At 38.5% G+C, this 20,812-nt stretch overlaps 1 protein-coding gene across 2 annotated transcripts in view; it reads left to right on the top strand.

The window, feature by feature from the left end:
- LOC145270737 (uncharacterized) overlaps positions 1 to 20,812 on the top strand; it is a 43,375-nt gene that overhangs the window by 15,793 nt on the left and 6,770 nt on the right. The window contains exons 2-4 of one of the 2 annotated variants that reach the window (XM_080126370.1): positions 100 to 124; positions 420 to 587; positions 19,672 to 19,781. In XM_080126370.1, coding sequence (XP_079982496.1) covers positions 100 to 124; positions 420 to 587; positions 19,672 to 19,781 — 303 coding nt within the window. The remainder of the gene's footprint in view (positions 1 to 99; positions 125 to 419; positions 588 to 19,671; positions 19,782 to 20,812) is intronic. The other variant, XM_080126413.1, reaches the window with a different exon arrangement.

Below are 20,812 nucleotides of genomic sequence, written 5' to 3'. Positions count from 1 at the left end.
GGTTAAAGACACCAAATCTCTAACTGATTTACAATGCTTATTTCTGTAAACTGCTTCCCTCCTTTTCTTTTTCTCTAATGTACATTCTTTTATTTGCAGGAAAAAAACATATTTGCCTGCAATCGTAAGTGTTTATTTATTTATGATTATCAAACTCCAAAACATATTTCTGATTTATTATTATAATCAAGGTTAAATAAATATAAATTGATATCCAGATTTCTATCTTTTACAATAAAATATAAAAATCATTTTTGAGGATAAATGATTTTTTTTTTTCATAAATATTACATATTTTTTTTTAAATAAGGCAAAAGCAGCAAACAATCTAACAAAAAATAGTGATCAGAATTATAATTTTGATTTCAGTTTTTTATTTTCAATTATTTCTTCACTTTTAATGCTTATGTATCTTGAAGGAATCCAGTTTTTCGATAAAATATGAAGGCAAACATAAAATCAACTCGACAGTTAAACTGAGACGAGCAGAACAAGTCAGTAAAGTTCTCTTCAGTTACATTTCTGACCTTATCCAATATGGCGATGAAAACTTTCCTCAAATAGAAGAAACAATTGAAATATCTAAGGTTAGTCACTTTCTTCTTATTATTTTTGTTCTCATTGTTTCAATTAAAAACAAAATGTCACAGCTGTATGATTGCGATGATGGTGATTTTTTAAACCAACTCATTTAAAACGAAAACATTATTACATATTTATGTGTCATGTCAAAATTAGTATAAATTCAAAAAAATATGAAAAATGATTTAAGTAGAAAAATAATTACAAGTACAAATAAAATGTATTGAACTACCATATGAAAAGCAAGGGGAATAACCCTTGATTTAAGTTGACTGCATTTTTAAAGAACATAATTGTGGTTAATTTTGTGTTAAAAATACATCTAGCACATCTATCAGATGATTTTTTGTAATTTTTAGAATTTATACTAATTTTGCCATGCCATGTAAGTATGTAATATTTGCACCTGAACTAAGTTTAAAAGATCAGCAATATAAACAAGCATTGGAAGATGTCTCAATCTCAATTCAGTTTTTCTCAATTGATTCTTTCAAAAGAGCTTAAAAATTAAAATTAGTTTGTATACACATTTTATGCTTTATGGTGATTTCATTTAAAATTCATATATTGTGACATCTTTTAAAACATTTTCTTGCATAACTAAAAATAATAAACCTCTTTACTTCTATATATTTATTCTTATATCGAAATGAGAAAACTTATAATTTTGCATCCAATTTCCATACGTGTTTGTGTAAAATGTAAATTCAATGTCAATGCAAGTCACTCTTTAAGAAATATTAGAGAGTGGTTAAATCAATATAGAGTGAGAGGAGCAGGAGAAATACATAGTTTAATGATAAGTGGGTGACTTGTTCAGTTGGTTATAAATTGTGGCTAATTAGAACAATCAAAACAGATTTTTTTCTAAGCGTAACTTGATCTCAAAACTAAAATATATTATTAAACTAAATAGGGAAATAAATGTCAACTAACATTATATATATATATATATATATATATGCAATATGATTCACTGTAATATAGTTTATGAAATAAATATATATGAAGGAAATAAACTTGTCTATTATTCACTATATTGAATTGTTTCTTTCTGTTAGCATTTTCTTTCAAAAGTACTAGACTGTTTTATTTACTGTTTCTTAAAGGTTCTTTTAAAACTATTGCTATTATCAACATCATTTATTGGGGATGGAGAGCAAAAAATCTCAAAATTGCCCAGAAGCAAAACCTTCATGATATGTCCTATTTGGCGTTGTTCACAGGGTTTCGGAGTCGGAAGGAGTCAGAGATTTTAGCTGGAGTCGGAGTCAGAATCGAATTTCTAAGAGTACAAGGAGTCGGAGTCGGAATTTTTTATCCGACTCCTTAAATCCAGTGAATTTATTTATTTACATGGTTTTTCTGTTTGGTTTTACCAGTGTTTTTTTTATTACATTTTCTAACCAAACAAGGCACATTACCACTTTGATGTAGGGCTACTATCAGGGATCTAAGTTTCAGGGGTACTATGTAGGGAGTTTAGCAGCAAGATGTTTGTTTACATTACACTTGAACTTCTGCATGTCAGTACAGTTGGGGAAGCAGGAAACCGGAAGAGAATTCCAAAGTCTAGCAGTTCTGGGAAGAAGCTATTAGAGTAGAAGGCTTTCTTACATCTGGGGATCTCTATTGTGTAGGGGTGGCACTTCGCTACTTGTCGGGAGTATTTTCATCCAAGAGTTTGTAGTTCGTCAGAGCATCTACCATTAAAATACTTGTAAAACAAGCAGAGGGATGCAACATTTCGTTGATTGGACAGGGGCTGATGCTTAGATAACAGTTCAGGACCTATTAGGTTGGCGACTCTCTTTTGAACACTGTGCAGGAGCAAGAGACTAGTAGCAGATGCACCAGCCCAAATGTAACAGCAGTACTCCATACATGGGCGAATGATGGCTTTGTAGAGGTACAGGATACTTTCAGGCCTAAGTAACTTTCTAGCATGGTAGAGAGAGTTCACCTTCTTCGCAGCAGCCTTCGCAGTAATCTTAATGTATTTATTCCAACTCATGTTCCCTGTGAACGTTAAGCCGAGGAGTTTGAACAAAGTACTTTCAGGTAATGTATCTTTAGCCATAGCTATTGGTGGTTGGTAAGGTTTCATGTAATTATTAAAGAAAACGACCTTTGTCTTGGCAGCTTTGAACGTTACCATCCACATGCCTGCTATAGAGCGTGATGTCATCGGCAAATATATCCATGTCAGAGACAGTTTTATCAGGTAAGGATCGATCTTTGAGATACACCTGCATTTATATTGTTTGGACCTACGCCTATCGAGGACAAACTGGATTCTTCTCTCATTTAAAGAAGGATTTAATTATGTTAAGCATTCGTCCAGTAATGCCATAGATTTTATTTTCATGAGAAGACCATCGTGCCATACCCTGTCAAAAGCCTTAGATATATATAGGCCTACTGCCCTCCCCTCCCCTGCCTTATCCAGTGCTTGGTATATACGTTTAGAGATTACAGTTAGAATATCTGCAGTAAAACTGGCTTGCCTAAATCCATATTGATGGTCAAACAGAAGTTTAGCAGCTGTAAGGTGGTTGACTAGAGCTTGATTAATTATTTTGGCGAATTGGGCAATAATTAATGGGTCAGTTCGTTCGCCAGAGATTTTTTAAACTGGTACCACAGAAGCAGTATTCCAGCTGTCAGGAAAGCAAGATTCGTTAAGACATTTGTTAAAGAATTTAGAGAGAACTGGAGCAACCTCAGCAGAGCATTTTTTTAATAGCACAGCCGGGATGAGATCAGGTCCACATGCTTTTGAGGTGTCTAGCTTTTTTATGATATCATGTACTTGAGAAGGGGTGATTTTCAGATCATCTAGTGTGGTTTCTGGCCACAGGAAAATCAAGAAGAGAATGATTTGCTGGGTCGAAGGTAGAGTTTGAGGGAAAATAACGGGCAAACATGTTAGCTTTTTCAGTTGCTGTGCAAACAATTTCATGATTGTTGGATAGTGGGAGAATTATTGATTGCCCATTATTTACTACACTATTGTAGATTTTCCAAAAGTCATGAGTTCCGAATTTCTGCGCTTCAATGCATTTCCTGGTGGTTTCAGTATATTCACTCTTAGTTGTTGCTACTTCTTTCTTACAATTACTTCTAGCTTCTATATACTTTTGTCTGTTTGTACAGGACTTATGCTGGATGAATCTATGGTATGGATGTTGCCTCTGAGCAATGGCAGTGGCGCAAGTAGAAGTAAACCATTGGGGAGAGTGAGCTTTGCTATAGAATTTCTGTGTAGGAACACGTGCTTCAATTGCTGCTTTGAACCATTCAGTAGTTTCATTTGCACACTATTCTGCATGAAGAGAAAAGATATTTCCCCATGAGACGTCTCTGATGTGATCTCTAATGGCATCCCAGTCAGCCTTATTTTAGTACATTGTCGTTTTGAGCAATGGCTCTTCAACTTAGGGTCGAGAGTTTAGAGTGATTCCATTATTATCACAGCATGATCAGCATTCCTAAGTGGGCAATAAGCATTTGTTACACAATCCTCAGGATCGCTTGTCAGAAATAGATCCAGAAGTGAGGCTTGCTGGTCCTGACGATCAAGGAGACGGGTCGGGAATGTTAGTCTGTGTCAAGGAATGGGATATAGCAAACTTCTGGATGATGCTACTGTGTCAGTGTAGTTAGAGAAGCCAAGCAAATTTCTGTGGTGGCCGTTAAAGTTACTAAATACATGTATTTGGGCGCTAATGTCAAGGGAGAGTGCTACATCTATGCTGTCAGAGACATGATTAATTATAGTACAGTCCTGGGTTGATGGAGAGCAATAAAGAAAATACAGGTAGCTAATGCTATGTTGTAAAATTAGTTCAAAGCATATGAAGGCCTGGTCACCTGATTCTAGTTTAGATTGCTTAGATATGGGGAGGGTGTTACAAATATAGACTCTAAGTCCGTTCCTGTTAAAGTCCTTACGACAAGATGGAAGATAACCAGACATATTAAAGGTGTTAGAGAAGTGCAAGTTAGTTTCACTTAGTGCTAAGATATCTGGGGAGTTTGCTAGGAGAAATGATTCTACATCATCTAAGTTAGTTCTAGATTGAGGTGCTAGGCAAAACGGATGTGCATAGCCACCATCATGCAACACGAGTAGACCATCAGCTGGCTCCTCATCCACAGGAATGTGGCCTCTGGAATGCCCACCAGAGATGAGTGCAGGGTGCTTTCCATGCACGACATGGCACTACAAATATCCCGATATTACACAACTGATGATAGAACAGCCGCTCTAAGTGCTATCAAAAAGTTAGGGCTCATGTACTGTCAGTTGGAAACAGCAACCACCAACTGTCAAACTGGTACCCTCGAACCTGTCCAACAGGAGTAGCCCAGTCCAATCATGTTAGCATATATGGTAAATAAGCACCCTCAATATGTCCAGGTATAGGAGAAGGGAATAAGGCAAATGTGGGGGACAGCATTCATTGTCCTAGTCAGGAACCAAGGCTAAGCACTTGGCGTCTAATGAGTCCTTGTGGCCACACCTCTGCTCCTGGCTAATAGGCAAAGAAGGAGTATGGGGTATAGATAGGCAGATTGATCAAGTCATCAGCTCTAGGGAGGTTGTCGTCAAGGAATGAGGAGGCCTCCCTCCCTTGTTTGGTGCCAAGACATATGAGGTCAGTGGCACAGGTTTACAAATCAGTTTTCCTTATCCTAGATGGATGACCTAACCAGATCTACTGGTCCATTAGCACTGAGAGGGTTTTCCCTGCACCTGGTTTCAAAGCCAGGTATTTCTATGCTCCCGCATGGATAGTTAGGATTGATAGAGTTAGTATCTAAGAATTAGTATCTGCTTTGAAGTTACATTCCTTAGAATAGGATTAAGATTGGTTACGTTTTTAAAGGAGGTATGTATGAGTGTAGGGTGTAGATTAAAGGTGAATATCTACTAGGGTTAAGAAAAGATCAAATATGGTTTATGGATTAGTGACTAATTGGAAAATTATAGTATAAGAGTTAGGGTACGTTTTGAAATGTGCTTTAGGTGTTAGTTTTCAAGTAATCACCAGTACTTTATCGCATCCAATGAAAGAAAGATATAGTTGCTAGTTAATACAGATCACTTATAATCTGGGCACAAACTGTGGCTATTAGTTATCTATTTTATAGATATTCTATAGAATATAAATATAGGTTAAGCTAATGCATCCCTTAGCAATAGAAATCTATAGATGTTTAGTATTTATCAGTTTTGAAAAGGTCAGCCTACTAAAGTTTAGGACTGGAAGCTAAACCCTCCTCCCAATGTACATGTAAAGTATGCAATTTTATATCAGCTTGGGGAGAAGAGCAATTGGTATTTTTGTCCAGTTGGAACAAGAGAGATTATATACTTACAAGAATACAGCATTAATATACAATATAGATATACAGGGATTTGGGGAGGATTTAAGAGTATAAGAATTTTTAATGTTTATCATGCAAAACAAACAGGAAGGCGTCTTGGAGGCAAAGCATTATCCCTTTAAAGCAGACATTTAGAAATAACATTTGTGCCAGTTATTTTAGTGACATATATCAGTAACAATATACATGTGGCCAGTATAGGCCTTATATTTATAAATTACACTTTAGTCATAGAATGAGAAATTATGATTTCCAAAAAGAGGGAAGCAGTATACATAAATAAGAACAGGAAAACAGGTTTGGTGAATAAGCAATAACTGAATTGCTTGCTAAGCAGTGGTTCGCACAATTTAGCAGTTTTTGTATGGTTTTGCTTTTATTTTTAGAGATATCTCATATTTTGTACTGTATTGTAATGCTTCCACTTCATCAAGATATTTTGGTCTATCGGATTACTGCAAATCCTGTCTGGACAGCTGTTTTCGTTTTGGTTGTGACATCACATAAGATCAATAAAAATTCTGTCTTTGAATGGGATCACTGTGGATTACATTGGATAACAATCGGATTGTAATCTGAAAGTTATTCAGTTAAATGGAATTTGGCAATTGGATTAGTCCAGGATTGATCCGGAATTACAATCTTATCTCCCCCACTCAAAAAAATAACAGGCATAAATCAATAAGAAGCAACCCATGGCACTATAGCCCTTTAGAGCTTTTTTTTTTTTTTTTTTTTTTACAAAGGAGTCACCACTTATCAAGGCCCAAAGGTCATTCGAGGATAATGGTTAATGAGTGTACAGAAATCAATTGCACAATATACTAGTAATCGTTAGTAGGGGAAATTTGGTAAATTGAATTACTTAAGGGAATGGCTCATCAAGAATTTGTTTATGTTGGACTTGAATATGAACAAATTGTAGTCAGCTGGAAAGCAGGCAAATGGAAGAGAGTTCTACAGGCATGTAGTTCTAAGAAAGAAGCTTTGTTCATGGAATCTACGTTTAGGATTAGGCACAGAAACAGAGTGGGGGAAATTATTGATAGTGGTTTCAGCTAGACGAGTGTTTTTCATGAAAGTCTGGCGAGGGGGGACCATAGATTAGAGCTCAAACAGGCACCTGCCATGAAAATAGTGATAGAGTAAACACAGGCTTGTAATGTCTCTTTTGTGGGAAAGAAGTTGCAGGGAAGAGAAAACCAGGTTACAAAGTCTATTTTGAACTTTGTCGAAGCATAAGAGTTTTCCAGCACTTCCTGCCCAGATGTGGCAACAGTACTTCATCTGTGGATGTATCTGACTCTTACTTAGGTAGAGAATTGCACCAGCAGTGAGATATCTACTGGAGCACTAGACGGATCCCACCATTTTTCCAGCCCAGAAGCTTGTCAAAACATGGAGCCTCCCCAAGACGAGAGCCATTCATTTCAATTGATGCCAGATAGGAGATCAGAGCGTTGATGATGTAAAGATAGGAACTTGGTTTTAGATGCCTTAAAATAAACCAGCCACTTCTTTCCCCATTGCACCACATGCTCCAAGTCAGATGAGAGAGAATCAGAGAGAACTTGATCATTTACGGCCTTTGATGTGTTGACATAGATGGTAATGTTATCAGAATAAATGTCAACGAATGATCTTAGGATGTGATTTGGAAGATCATTGATGTAGATCAATAAGAGAGTTGGGCCCAAGATGGGCCCCTAAGGAACTCCAGCATTAATACTGTGAGCTTCTGATTTCTGCCCATCAACCACTACTCTTATGAGCCTATCAGAGAGAAATGATTTAATAATTGAGAAAACATTTTCAGCTATACCTTAGCTGGAGATCTTGTGACGTAGGCCTTTATACCATATCCTATCAAAGGTCTTTGATACGTCAAGAGCAATTACCCTAGAAAGGAAGCCTTTGTCGAGAGATTCACTAATCCTATGAGATATAACGTTAGCACATCTGTTGCAGATCTAGCAGAACAGAAACCATATTGCATGTCACTAAGAAGGTTATTTCTGCTGAGGTGGTTGACAACTTCTTTATTTAATATGGATTCCAGCAACCTACTCATGACACATAGGAAACCTATTAGTCTGTACTGAGAGGGAGATGACCTATCACCTGAATTCTTAAATACAGGGAATACTGATGAGGTTTTCCAGGGTGTTGGGAAGCAATTCTCTTTAAGACAACGCTTAAACAGCTTTGTAAGTATGGGAACTAGTTCTGGTTGGAGCTTTTTCAGCACTATAATTGAAATGCCATCAGGGTCAGTTGTTTTACTGGAATCAAGGTTTTTGATTAGCTTGGCAACATCACATACAGATATTTGTCGCATAGTTTTCTGATAAAAGACGAAATATGAGAGGGTTGATGGCCTTAGTCGCATCGGGTATAATTAGTTGCAAAGTTCTTGGCAAAGAGTTTGGCTTTGTCTCATGCTGACAAGATTACCTCAGGTCCATTGATGATGGTTGGAATAGAGCGCATGCTTCTGTTCAGGATCATGTTTGCTATTTGCCACTGCTTAGCTACTTTGGACTTAAGGTACTGAGCATACAACTCTCTCACATTCTTTATTACTCTTTTACAGTGATTGATGGCAGTCCTAGAATCGGCTTTAGTCTTTGTACAGCTTCATGTTCTTCCTTTGATTCTCTTTTCATAAAGGCAATAGTATCTTTTTAAAATTTCTTCTCTCTATAATATGTCTTTACTCCCCTCTTCTGAAGAGAAGCATTTAGCTTCAAAATGTTATGGCCTAAAGAGGTTTCCCTATCCTGAAATATTGTAGCCCCTTTTAAACTGAAAGCATAATAAAATTTAATTGTAATTTTTTTATCCCTTTGTTATTTTAACTCATTCTATAAACTTAGTTTGTGTTTTTAGATGTATGTATAGTGTATTTTAAACCATATTTCCAAACTCCCATACTTATCTTAATTGATTTTAACTGGCGAGTCTACTCCCCATGTTATACAATAAAATATGATAATGAAATTTTGTAAAATGGACTTGCATTTAAAAAAAGCTTTAAATCTATTTAAAATTTTAACCATCCCTTAATCTGACTTAAAATAGATATTACTAAAAAATTTATTTATTTTATTGTATTATTTTATTCCATTGCTATATTCCATGCTATCTTGAAACTATTTTCCTAGATTTTTCTTGCATGTCATTTGTTCGTAATATATTAGTAATAGTTAGCAATATATGTATATACACAATAGAAAAATAGAAATATGCATCTTTTTTTCTAGCATTCATCACTTTTGGTAAATGAGTTTGTATGTTTTAAATTATTAATATAGAAAGCGAAAATTATATCGTTTCAATTAAATAAATGAAGGAAGTATTAAAATCAAAGCACACATTTCAGATCCTCCCGCCCTCTTACTGCTCTCAAATAAACACTAATCTTTGCACCTAAATTCATTCCACGTGGAGACACTGGTCTTTTAGCTAGACCAACATGGGTCACTCAAAGAACACCAAATTAAGTGCATCTATATATTTGTGTTGTGTGGAACCTCTTTATGTAAATCTAGTCCCACCATTTCTTTTGTTTTCTTGCTTTATATTTTCTTACATATTCAAATAATTATTAATATCCCATTCATTTATTTTAAAATAAATTAGTTGCTAGAGCAGATTGGTTTTCTCACAGTACTTGAAAGATAAAATTTCTTGTAAATGTTTGAGAGGAATCTATCTCCAATCCTGCGCTTATTTATGAAGAATAGAGAAAAACTTTAAAGTAAGATACCCAATATTTTCATCCATGTGGGGGCGCAGAAATACCTGGAATAGAAATCAGGCTCATGGTTAACCCTCTCGGTGTGATAGACCCGTAGATCTTGTCAGATCATTCATCTAAGAGAAAGAAAACTCTGATGATAAAACTGAGAGAGAGGCCTCCTCAGTCATGATTGACAACCTTCCTGGAGCTGGTGACTCAAACAAATTCCTGGCTTGCAAACGTAACTTGCTTAGGGAGTAGATAGACTCTTCCTATCGCCGGCTTTCACATTTCTTCTTTGCCTATTAGCCAGGCCAGAGGTACAAAACCAGGGACTCACCAGAGCCACTTTGTGCTTGGCCTTATTTCCTGACTAGGACATTGAACTCCATTTTCCTATTCCCTATTTTAAATTTCTCTCTTTCTCTCAGAAACTGAGAAAATTTGCTTACATACCACTTGTGCTCACTAGACTTGTTTGGGCCAGTCTTTTCTGAGAGGTTGAGAGTAACTGATTGACAGTTTGTCTTGCTGCTGTTTCCAACTGACAGTACAGGAGTCCTAATTCTTTGGTAACGCTTAGACTGGCTGCTCTATCATCAGATGTATAATATCAGGATAGTTGTAGTGCCATGTCATGCATGGAAAGGGACCCTGCTGCTATATCTGGTTGGTTTTCATGAGACCACACATTTTAGACTGGACTCGGCTAATAAATAGACCACTATGTGTGCATATTTGGCGTCAAAACAGGCCTACTTTGCTCAACACTCTTCCCCTAACCTAACATTAAACAAAAACAATTAAATGACAACCCAAACAACTATCACGATAAAATCAGACAACCAACCAAACAAAACCAATTCGCCTCCGCCTTGAGGCTCGCTTTCACAAATATCTGTGGGCTTAGAGGTAATATAGATGATGTAGAGTCTTACCTTTTAGTAAACTCCCCGGATATCTTAGCATTAAGTGAAACAAACTTACACTCTTTAATCCCTTCCAACTACTTTAACATTACAGGATACCTCCCTTTTTGCTGTAAGGATGTATACACGTGCTTAGAGTCTATATTCATAGCACCCTCCCTTAAACTAGAGAGAAAAATCTTGAATCGGATGAGCTTTTATGTGCTTTCGACTAACATTTTATCACTGCGTTCGTTACTTATATTTTCTCTGCTGTTTTTCCTCAAGTCAGGATTGTACCCTAATTGACCATGTCTCTGATAGTATAGATGCAGCACTCTCCTTGGATAGTAACGCCAAAATATGTGAGTTTGGTGACTTTAATGTCCACCATAAAAATTGGCTTGGTTTACACAGATGCAGCTGGACGCTCCACTTATAGCTTCTCTTTAGCTATTCCCCCACATAACCCATTCCCTCACATAGATAGTAATGTTTCCAACTGACCTACCAGATCGTGAACCTCATCAGGCTTCACTTCTAGACCTATTCCTCACCACAGTACTTGAAGATTGTGTGAATAATGCCACTGTCCACTTGGAAATGCAGACCACCTAGTGGTATCAGTTGACATCACATTTAAATCCCAACCTCAAGGTGAGGAATCATTGCTTAAAACCACAAGGTATTACAACAGGGCTTACTGGGAAACCATTAGAGAACACATCTGAAATGCCCCATGGACCGATATCTTCTCTCTTCCTGCTGAACAGAGTGCCAATGAGAAAACTGAATGGTGCAAGCGAGAATTGAAGCACATGTTCCCAGATGGAAGTATTATAGCAAGCCCCACTCACCCCCATGATTCACTACAGATTGTGCAGCTGCTATGGCGCAAAGACAGCATGTATTCCGCCAGTTTGTACGTCATAAATCAAATACAAACAGGCAAAATTCGTAGATGCTAGAAATCATTGTAAGAAAGAAATAGTGACAGTCAGAAGAAAGTATGCTGAAATAATCAGGGAATGGATAGAATCACCAAAGATAGGAACTCGCTATTTCGGAAAAATCTATACTAGTGTAGTGAATAAAGAACAATCAGTAATTCCTCCACTGAGCAACAACCAGAAGGTTGCATGCACAGTAACGAAGAAGGTCTCTAACTCCACCTTAGAGCCAACAAACAACTCCCTCTCAAATTTCCCTATGTGAACTAAAGCCACATTAGATGATGTAAAAATCACCCCTTCTCATGTCTGCGATATCATAAAAAACTTAGACACCTCAAAGGCATGTGGGCCTGATCTCATCTCTGCTATACTAATTAAGAAATGTTTAACTGAGCTAGCCACCATACTTTCCAAGCTCTACAATAAATGCCTTGTTGAATCTTGCTTCCCTAATAGCTGGAAGATGGCCTCTGTGGTATCAATATACAGGAATTCTGATGAAAGAACAGCAGACCCTCTCAATTATTACCCCATTAATCTCTTCCCCCCTTTCACTAAAATCTTTGAGACCTTAATAATCAAGCACTAGTTCACCACCTCGCAAAAGCAAATCTTCTCTGACAAACATGGATTCAGGCAATGTCGTTATACTGCATATATTTTAAGATTCATCTGTGAATGCATTTACCATGTACTGGATAAAGCTGGTGGAGCCACAGCTGTAGCTCTTGATACATCCAAGGCCTTAGACAAAGTCTGGCACAACGGGCTGCTAATGAAAATTAAATCGTACATTATAACTGGACGGATACTAAATATAATTAGATCCATCTCACACAATAGAATCATACAGGTTGTCATTGATGGACATACATCCAAGCAGCATAATATTAATGCGGGAGTGTCTCAGAGGTCGATCCTTGGAAACATTATTATTCCTGATATTCAAAAATGATCTCCCTGATAATATTGTGTCCGAGATGGGTATATTTGCTGATAATACAATGCTCTATAACATGCATTAGGGAAGAAAAGATGTACATAAATTTAAGACAATGGCAGAATCATTAAAAAATGACCTTCAGACCATAGTTGAATGGAGACGCAAATGGATGGTAATATTTAATGCTAGGAAAACTAAGCTGCTCTCCTTTAACAATTATAAGATGCCTCTGGAACCGCCTATATCGATGAAAAATAACATCCTACCTGTGATTTCTACCTTCAAACTCCTTTTTTGAGACTATTTTACCATATTTTACTTTGTGGGCAATATGAACTGGAACAAATACATAGAGGACATTGCAAAGACTGCTGCAAAGATGGTGGGTTCCCTCTATTGAACTAGAAGACTACTCACACCTGAGAGTATCCCAAGGCCACCATTCACTTCTGCATGGAGTATTGCTGCCACATCTGGGCTGGTGTATCTACCACTAGTCTCTCCAACTTGGATGGGTTCCAAAAAAGAGTTGTCAATCTAATCGGTTCGACTTTATCAACTAAGCTCCAGCTCTTGTCCCAGTGTCACAATGTTGCATCTCTGTGCATGTTTTAATGGAACGTGTTCTGATGAACTCGTTGCACTTGTACCCCGTACATATCTCCGACAATCCCGTTCAGCAATAAGATCTCACCCTTTCACTGTTGAGGTTCTTAGATGCTAAAAAGCTTTCTATTCTAATAGTCTCTTCCCTTGAACAGCTAGACTTTGGAATTCCCTTCCTGCTACCTGCTTTCCTGGTCGTACTGATATGCAGAAGTTTAAATGTAACATAAACAGACATCTTGCTAATCTTTCCTAGACATGGTCCCATCCAAGTGATGATATGCCTTGTTTGGAGTTAACATTAAATAAATAAATCTGGTATAGTGTATATGTGAGTATATTTATCATACAAGTGAATATTAAACATAAAAAATGATATACATGAAAAGTAATTATAAAATGCTGAATAGGTGTGGGAGGATCTGCAGAATAGATTTCCACATAGGGGTCAAGGAGTCAGGAGTCGGAGTCTGCATTCTAGCAATTCAAGGAGTCGGACTTTCACCATCAAACTCCGCAATCCTGGTTGTCCACCAGCAATAATTGTAATATTACAGTATTACATTTGGTAGGTGATATATGTATATATATCAAATCTCCTTTGAATATTGTGATTATTAACATCATTTCTCTTGAAATTATCGTGAGAGGAGAGGGGGCTTCTTTTTATACTATTGTATACAAGAAGTAGTATTCAGTGTTGACCGGAAGCCATAATAGTAATAATACAGTACTACATTTTGTAAGTTGTATAAGTGATAATTCTGTGTATGTATGAGTCTTATTATAAAAATCAGAAACTACATAAGATACACGCTTTTTAAAATCATTTCTGCATTCATTTTTTAATTCAATCATTTTTTATTTATTTGTTTTTATTTTTTTACATTCATTTGAATGATATATGTTAATCTAAAAGTGCCAAATATCCCAGAAAGAGCTTGTGTGTTTAAATGATGCATTGTTTGGGAGAAAGAAATTTAGTGTATTTTCCTGTATAAACTAGTATAACAATAGGTTATTGGCATTGTCCAGGAAAAATAATATTACTAATACTATGACCTTCACCTTCACCGAGGTGAATGATTTTTATGACCTTCACCGAAGTGCGCGACTTGACACACAAAAATAAACCGCCTCTTAATCACCTGCTAACGCATGCGTCACTGTAACATCCAATGACAACAACAACCCCAACCTTCTCACTCGACCTGCCTTTATACCACTATCTCAATCCCTTCTCTTGCGCATGCGCCTGTAGATTCCTGACAACCTCGAGACTTCCGCTTATAAAAACCCAAGTTTTGTTGTCGCGCATGCCTACACAAGGCACAAACTCGAGGGCGTTTGTTGTGTTGGTAAGTACTACACTCCCCCCTGATCTGATGATCACATAGAGTGCACTCCGGGGGTGGCCTCTTAGTTCGTTGGCTTCTGCGAAGGGTGGTATTTACACTCTCGGATTCAGGTTCTGGTTCTGGTTCTGTGTGAGGTTCTGGTTCTGGTTCTGATCCTGCCTGATCAGACGAACTAAAACTACCACTCTCTTGCTCGGTGACCTCACTCATCAGCAGATGATTCGTCGCTCTCTGTAGTTGTGGGATGTACTTCACTAGCCGGGCGAAGATCGCGCACATGGCGTGGGGTTCCATCAACAAGGACCGACTGCTGGCTGACCACTCCAGATATTCGTCCTCGCTTGAACTTGGTGGTGCACCGGTTTCCAGAGGGTCTAACCCAAACTGGATCCCCTACCTTGTATTTGTTATGACTCTCCTCGTCGATTGGTTGGACAGTGTCAATGCCCTTTATCCTAACACAGTATTTGTGTATGGCATTGGCCGGTGTTGTTGTTAGTGTCTTCCCATCCTTTGGTGTGACATTATACCAATACGTGGCCTCCGTAATGTGCATTGTTTTCTGGCAGCAATTCTCTTGATGCTGCGATGGCTCCTCTCAGCAATGCCATTCCCTGATGGCACATGGGCACATCGCAGTCGTAGTCGGACACCCCACTCATTCAACAACTGCCGAACTTGGTGGCTACAAAAAGCAGCATCGTTGTCCGTCAATATCTCTTCCGGCGCACCTCGCTCAGAAAAGATAGATGACAGTTGGCGGACAACATTCGCTGAGTCCTGCCTGGTCATTTGCCGCCACACTGCAAAACGAGTGGGTCCACAGTCGATAAGGGTTAGAAAGGGCTTACCACTGTAATGGGTAATATCCATCGCTAATCGTTGCCACACATGCTCAACTTCCAATCGCCCCTTTTGCCATTGCTCAGGTGCAGGATCGATAGACTGGCATGCCTCACAGTGCCTGATGATCTGCCTGACATCCACCCTTGTCACTGCCGGGTCTACACGCCTCGCAAAATACAACGTTCTTTTGATACCTGGATGTCCACTCTGCACATGAATTCTTTGTATTTGGCATGAGCTAATCGCGCCAACTGCGCAAGATCGAGCAGTGAACTCCACGCCTGTCTTCACAGCTTCATACCATTTGTGAGGCACACGGGTTAGTTGGTCTGCACGATTACAGTGTGATGCCACGAGCGTTACACTCACCGACAGGTCATATTCTGATACCAGACTCTTCAGGGTGTTTAGCCTCCGCCGGATTAACATCTCACTGGCTGCCTTAGTACGGACTCTTGTTCGTCCCGAGAGAGTGTCGGACACCCAGTGGTAGACGCAGAGAGAATCCGTGTACAAGTGTAACTTCTTCGACTGCCATTGCAGTGCCAGATTTAAACCCTTCACAACAGCATCCAGTTCCGCCAGGTTGATGTGTTGAGCATCATTCACGGGTCACAGCCAGCATGCGTCTTCAATTACATTTCCACGTTGCTCCAATAACACTCCCAATGCCAAAGAACTAGCGTCAACCCACACATTCACAGTGTCCCCATCAACACACCATTCTCCACGGGCAGGATCCTCCTTGTAAACTCTCTCTAGAGTTTCTGTCGTCATCAGAGTTAGAAGAGCATCATCAGATACATCATCCCAACCTGTAGTTACTAAACTTGCCCTGCGTTTGATGACGCCCACAGCTGCTCGGAGCCAGCCACACGCTGGTAAGTGACCAATAAGTTTCCCACACAAGGAAAAAATAGTCCGCCGCGTAATAACATCAGGGACGGTTGGAATCTCACTGCCACGCCTCCATCGTAAGGTACCGTCTTTCCCGCAAACGTCCAATCCTAATACCCGTGCTCCATCCCTCAGACGTTCGGGATCCTTGCACTCCAACCCGAATTGAGCTAACTTTTCTCTGACGTGCGACGCAGATTGTACGTCTTCATTGACATACACATCATCAATATAGGCCGATGTTGCGTCCTCAGTAGTCTTTTCCTGAGACAACACTGCATTTACGATGGTCTTCATGATTTGCGGTGCCACATTCAGCCCAAAGCCAAGCCGAGTAAGGCAGTATCTCTGACCCCGGAACCACACTGTCTGGAACGGCCACAATGTCTCATCCACTCGCACCTGCAAATAAGCCTTCCGCAAGTCTACTATAGACACATTGGAGCCCTTCTGGCGCCATTCTCTCAGCTTGCTGGCGCACACGTCAGCATCGGCAGTGTACGTCTCAATGTATCTATTGAGTTTACGATAGTCCAGCACCGGACGAACTTTTGATTTGTTATGCTGGACTACAGCCATTAAGGGAATCAGACCTTTGGGTGGTCCCAGCTTGTTGGGGTAGGGGATCAGCCATCCATCCTGGATCCATGCCTCAAGTTCCTTCTCGTAATCATTACGGGCCTCGTCGGGTATCGAGTACTCTGCAATGCTATTCTTGAGTTCGGTTGGCGCCCTTCCTTCTGTCCACTTCCACGATGCAGTCCATGCTTTTTGGTGAGGGTCGTAGTCCACCTTAAAATCAGGCCGATCAATGTGAACTGCAGCACACACTGGGGTTTCCAAAAATCGCACAGTTCCATCTCTTCCGATAACCACTCCCCTCAGTGCCTTAATAGCATCATATCCCAATAGTACATCGAATCCCAGCAAATCCCCTCGCATCACCAGCACATTAATGTTTGCGGCCACACCAGAGTCTGTGTGGACTTTGACAGTTCCGGCTCCACAGCAAGCTTGCGTATTGCCACCTATTGTGGTTACTTTGATGTTCTGCTTTGTCCAGTTTCGACACAACTTGGTACTCATGATGGTGTGTGAGCACCCGGAGTTGAGAAGAGCTGAACAAAGCACTTGGTCCACGTACACATTTATTGTCGGTTGCGCCTCAATTAAATCTTGTCCGGGGAACAGGGCGGCGCTGACGTCCTGCCCCCTGATGCATTTCCCGCACAATTTTGGGATAAATGTCCATAGCTACCACATTGGAAACAGCGCAGGCGCCCCCGCCCCTTGTTAGTACAATTTCTTGCGATGTGGCCTCGCTGGCCACAGCAGAAACATCTCCCATTGGTCGTGGGTCTCAAACTGGGACTCTTTTCAGCATTAGTCTTGGCTGCCTGCGCCATCATTACAACCGGTTCCCTCAGGTCCTCCTCATCTCTGATAATGGCTCGAGCGCGTTCTAACAAATGTTCCATGGGCGTTACAGATATGCTGGTGGAAGCTCTCAACAGTTGCTTAACATGGGTGGGAAGGCCGGCCACAAACGCATACGCCAGTGTCTGCTCTGACACTCCATTGCCAAATAGAACTGCAAGTTTCTTCAGCTCCGCGAAGAAGACGTCCACGGTTTCTCCTGGCATGAGCTTCCTAGTGGCAAATGTTTCGTAGGCCGTACAGGGATCCATGGCAAATGCCTTGTATAAAGCATTTTTTATACACGTAATATCAGCCTTCTCCACAGCACTCAGTTGCTGATATGCGCCTCCAGCCAATCTTAGGGGAATCACGGTATGCACCCCCTTTACTTCACAGAGGTTGCAGGTCAGCTCAACCCTTTCGACCCAGTCGACAACAGAAGTGGATCCGTCGAATTCGGGTATCAGTTTTAAATCAAACTTTGCCCCAGCCATAGTTGTCCAGGAAAAGAGACAAAATGAAATAGCCGGAATAGCTTATGACCTTCACCTTCACCGAGGTGAACGATTTTTATGACCTTCACCGAGGTGCGCGACTTGACACACAAAAATAAACCGCCTCTTAATCACCTGCTAACGCATGCGTCACTGTAACGTCCAATGACAACAACAACCCCAACCTTCTCACTCGACCTGCCTTTATACCATTATCTCAATCCCTTCTCTTGCGCATGCGCCTGTAGATTCCTGACAACCTCGAGACTTCCGCTTATAAAAACCCAAGTTTTGTTGTCGCGCATGCCTATACAAGGCACAAACACAAGGGCGTTTGTTGTGTTGGTAAGTACTACAAATACAATATTACTTTTGGTAAGCGATATGTTCTAAAGTGCTGAATACACCACGTTGCTTGGGAGCAATAACACCACTGTATTTTGTTTGTGAAAGTACCGGGTGTTATCCAAAGTCAATAATAATAATAATAATACAATTTTACAATTGAAAAGTGGTATATGTTAATCGAAAAGGGCTCAATATACTACATAGAGAAAGTGTATTTGAACATTGCATTATGGAGGATAAAAAACTTCAGTTCTCTTGTTATACTGTTGTATGCAAGAAAATGTACTAGGAGTCATAACATTAATAAAAATATTAATTTGGTAAGTGGTATATCTTATGGCAAAAGTGCTGAATACTTTAAATAGAGCAGATGTGTTTACATGATGTTCTACCTGGGAGAAAAACTCACTATTTTTATACTGTTGTATGCAAGAAATGCACTCAGCATTTTTTAATTAAATTTTGAAAATGTAGTCTGAGTGTAAATTTAAGAGATATGAATATGTATGCAGCCAGTGAGTGGAGATACCATACGATTTGTAGGAAAGGATGAATTTCTCATAGTGTATACTACTGAAAGTATTATATAGCTGGGTGCAATATGTAAACAATAAAAGCAATTACATTTTTTTTTTTTTTTTTAGCTAAATGATAATTTTCAAACATTATTGTCTAGTTAGAATTATGCATTGGTTTGTATAGTACATTGCTATATAGGTCTGACTTGGAAAATTTGATTAAATAACTACATTATATTATTGCTCTACTCAGAAAAATGACAACTCCTTGATTTATGAAAATATAAATCAGTATTATTGTTGTATGTGTTGGCAGCAAAATAGATGGGTTGGGTTGGTTTCAGTGTTGACTGACAGCACGCGCTGGAGTTCAGTCACTCGTGTTCGTTCAAACAAACAACTGCCCATTTCGTTCAAGTCTTTTTATTTTAATTCTTCATTTTGGATTGTCATGTTTGGGTATGCTTGACCTTACTTATCCAACAACTTAATATATAAGATAGCGCTCTCTCTCTCTCTCTCTATATATATATATATATATATATATATATATATACATATATATATATATCAATCAATGATTCTGGATCTGCTAATTGATTCCAGCAGGAAATTATTTGTTAATTGATTTAATGATAAACTGTGTTTTTGTTTTGTTTATAGGTAAAGATGTCTCCTGATTTTAGTGCATTAGTTGTTCATTGGTTAGCAACAGGAACTCCAAAAGATGATATCATTCAACATATGCTTAGGAAGAACAGTGGTAAAATAAGGTAGAATATATAATTAAATTTAATCTCATAAACTTCTTTTTTATTTTTTTACTTTCCATTTTTATCTGAAATGGTGACTGTTCTAGCTATGACAAAAATTTCCTGCTTTTTAAAAAAATTATTTAAAAAAATCCTCTCTGTATGATCTGATTATGAGTCACTGAATATAATCCAGTGCAATAATTAACTAGTTGTTCTGCAATAGCTTTGTGGCCATGTTGCATCTAAAGATCTTCAAAACTTTTGTATTAACATTGTTGTTTTGGAATTTTAATGATTGATCTGTATTTCTATATTTTTGTCTGAAAAAGGGTTGTTTTAATCAATTGTATTGTGTTTGGCAGGCTGTGAGTCCACGAGGTGGAAAAAAAATGGCTGTACATAAAATCAAGACATTTTTGTCTTTTAAAAATATATACTTTATTATATTATTAACTAACATTAAGTTCATTATATTAAGTTATGAACAAATCCCATATCTTTTAACTTCCCTTTCACAAACACAATTGCACAGCCTCACACCACAAGGCATTTTCAGTTCCGAATTATTTGTCCTTTTGAAATGCCGTGCAGTATCAGGGGATATAAAAAGCACTGTATGGACAAAATTCGTTCTCTTCTTCCAGCTGGCCTCGACACCAAACAAAATATACATCTACGCACATATTTATTATACATATATACATGTACATCTACGCACATATTATATATATATATATATATACACACACACACACACACACACACCTACACACATATTTATTATAATATATACATATACACCTACCTATGTATTAAATTATACATATATATACACCTACACACATATTTATTATACATATATACACCTATGCACATACCATTCTGTACATACACATCCTTCTCTATGTACACACACACACACACACTTATAATACATGTCTCATAAATTATATATTGTCTTCAACTTTGCTCTCATTAGTACATGCTTGTACTATGAATACAGATATAAATATGCAGGAGTACCAGCACTACCAAGTGTTGGCATAAAC

The sequence above is a fragment of the Euprymna scolopes genome, chromosome 1 (assembly GCF_053919585.1).
Source record: "Euprymna scolopes isolate OS-2025 chromosome 1, ASM5391958v1, whole genome shotgun sequence".
NCBI lineage: Eukaryota > Metazoa > Mollusca > Cephalopoda > Sepiida > Sepiolidae > Euprymna > Euprymna scolopes.
Note: the sequence above shows the minus strand (reverse complement) of the source record. Positions and strands in the feature narration are given on the sequence as shown.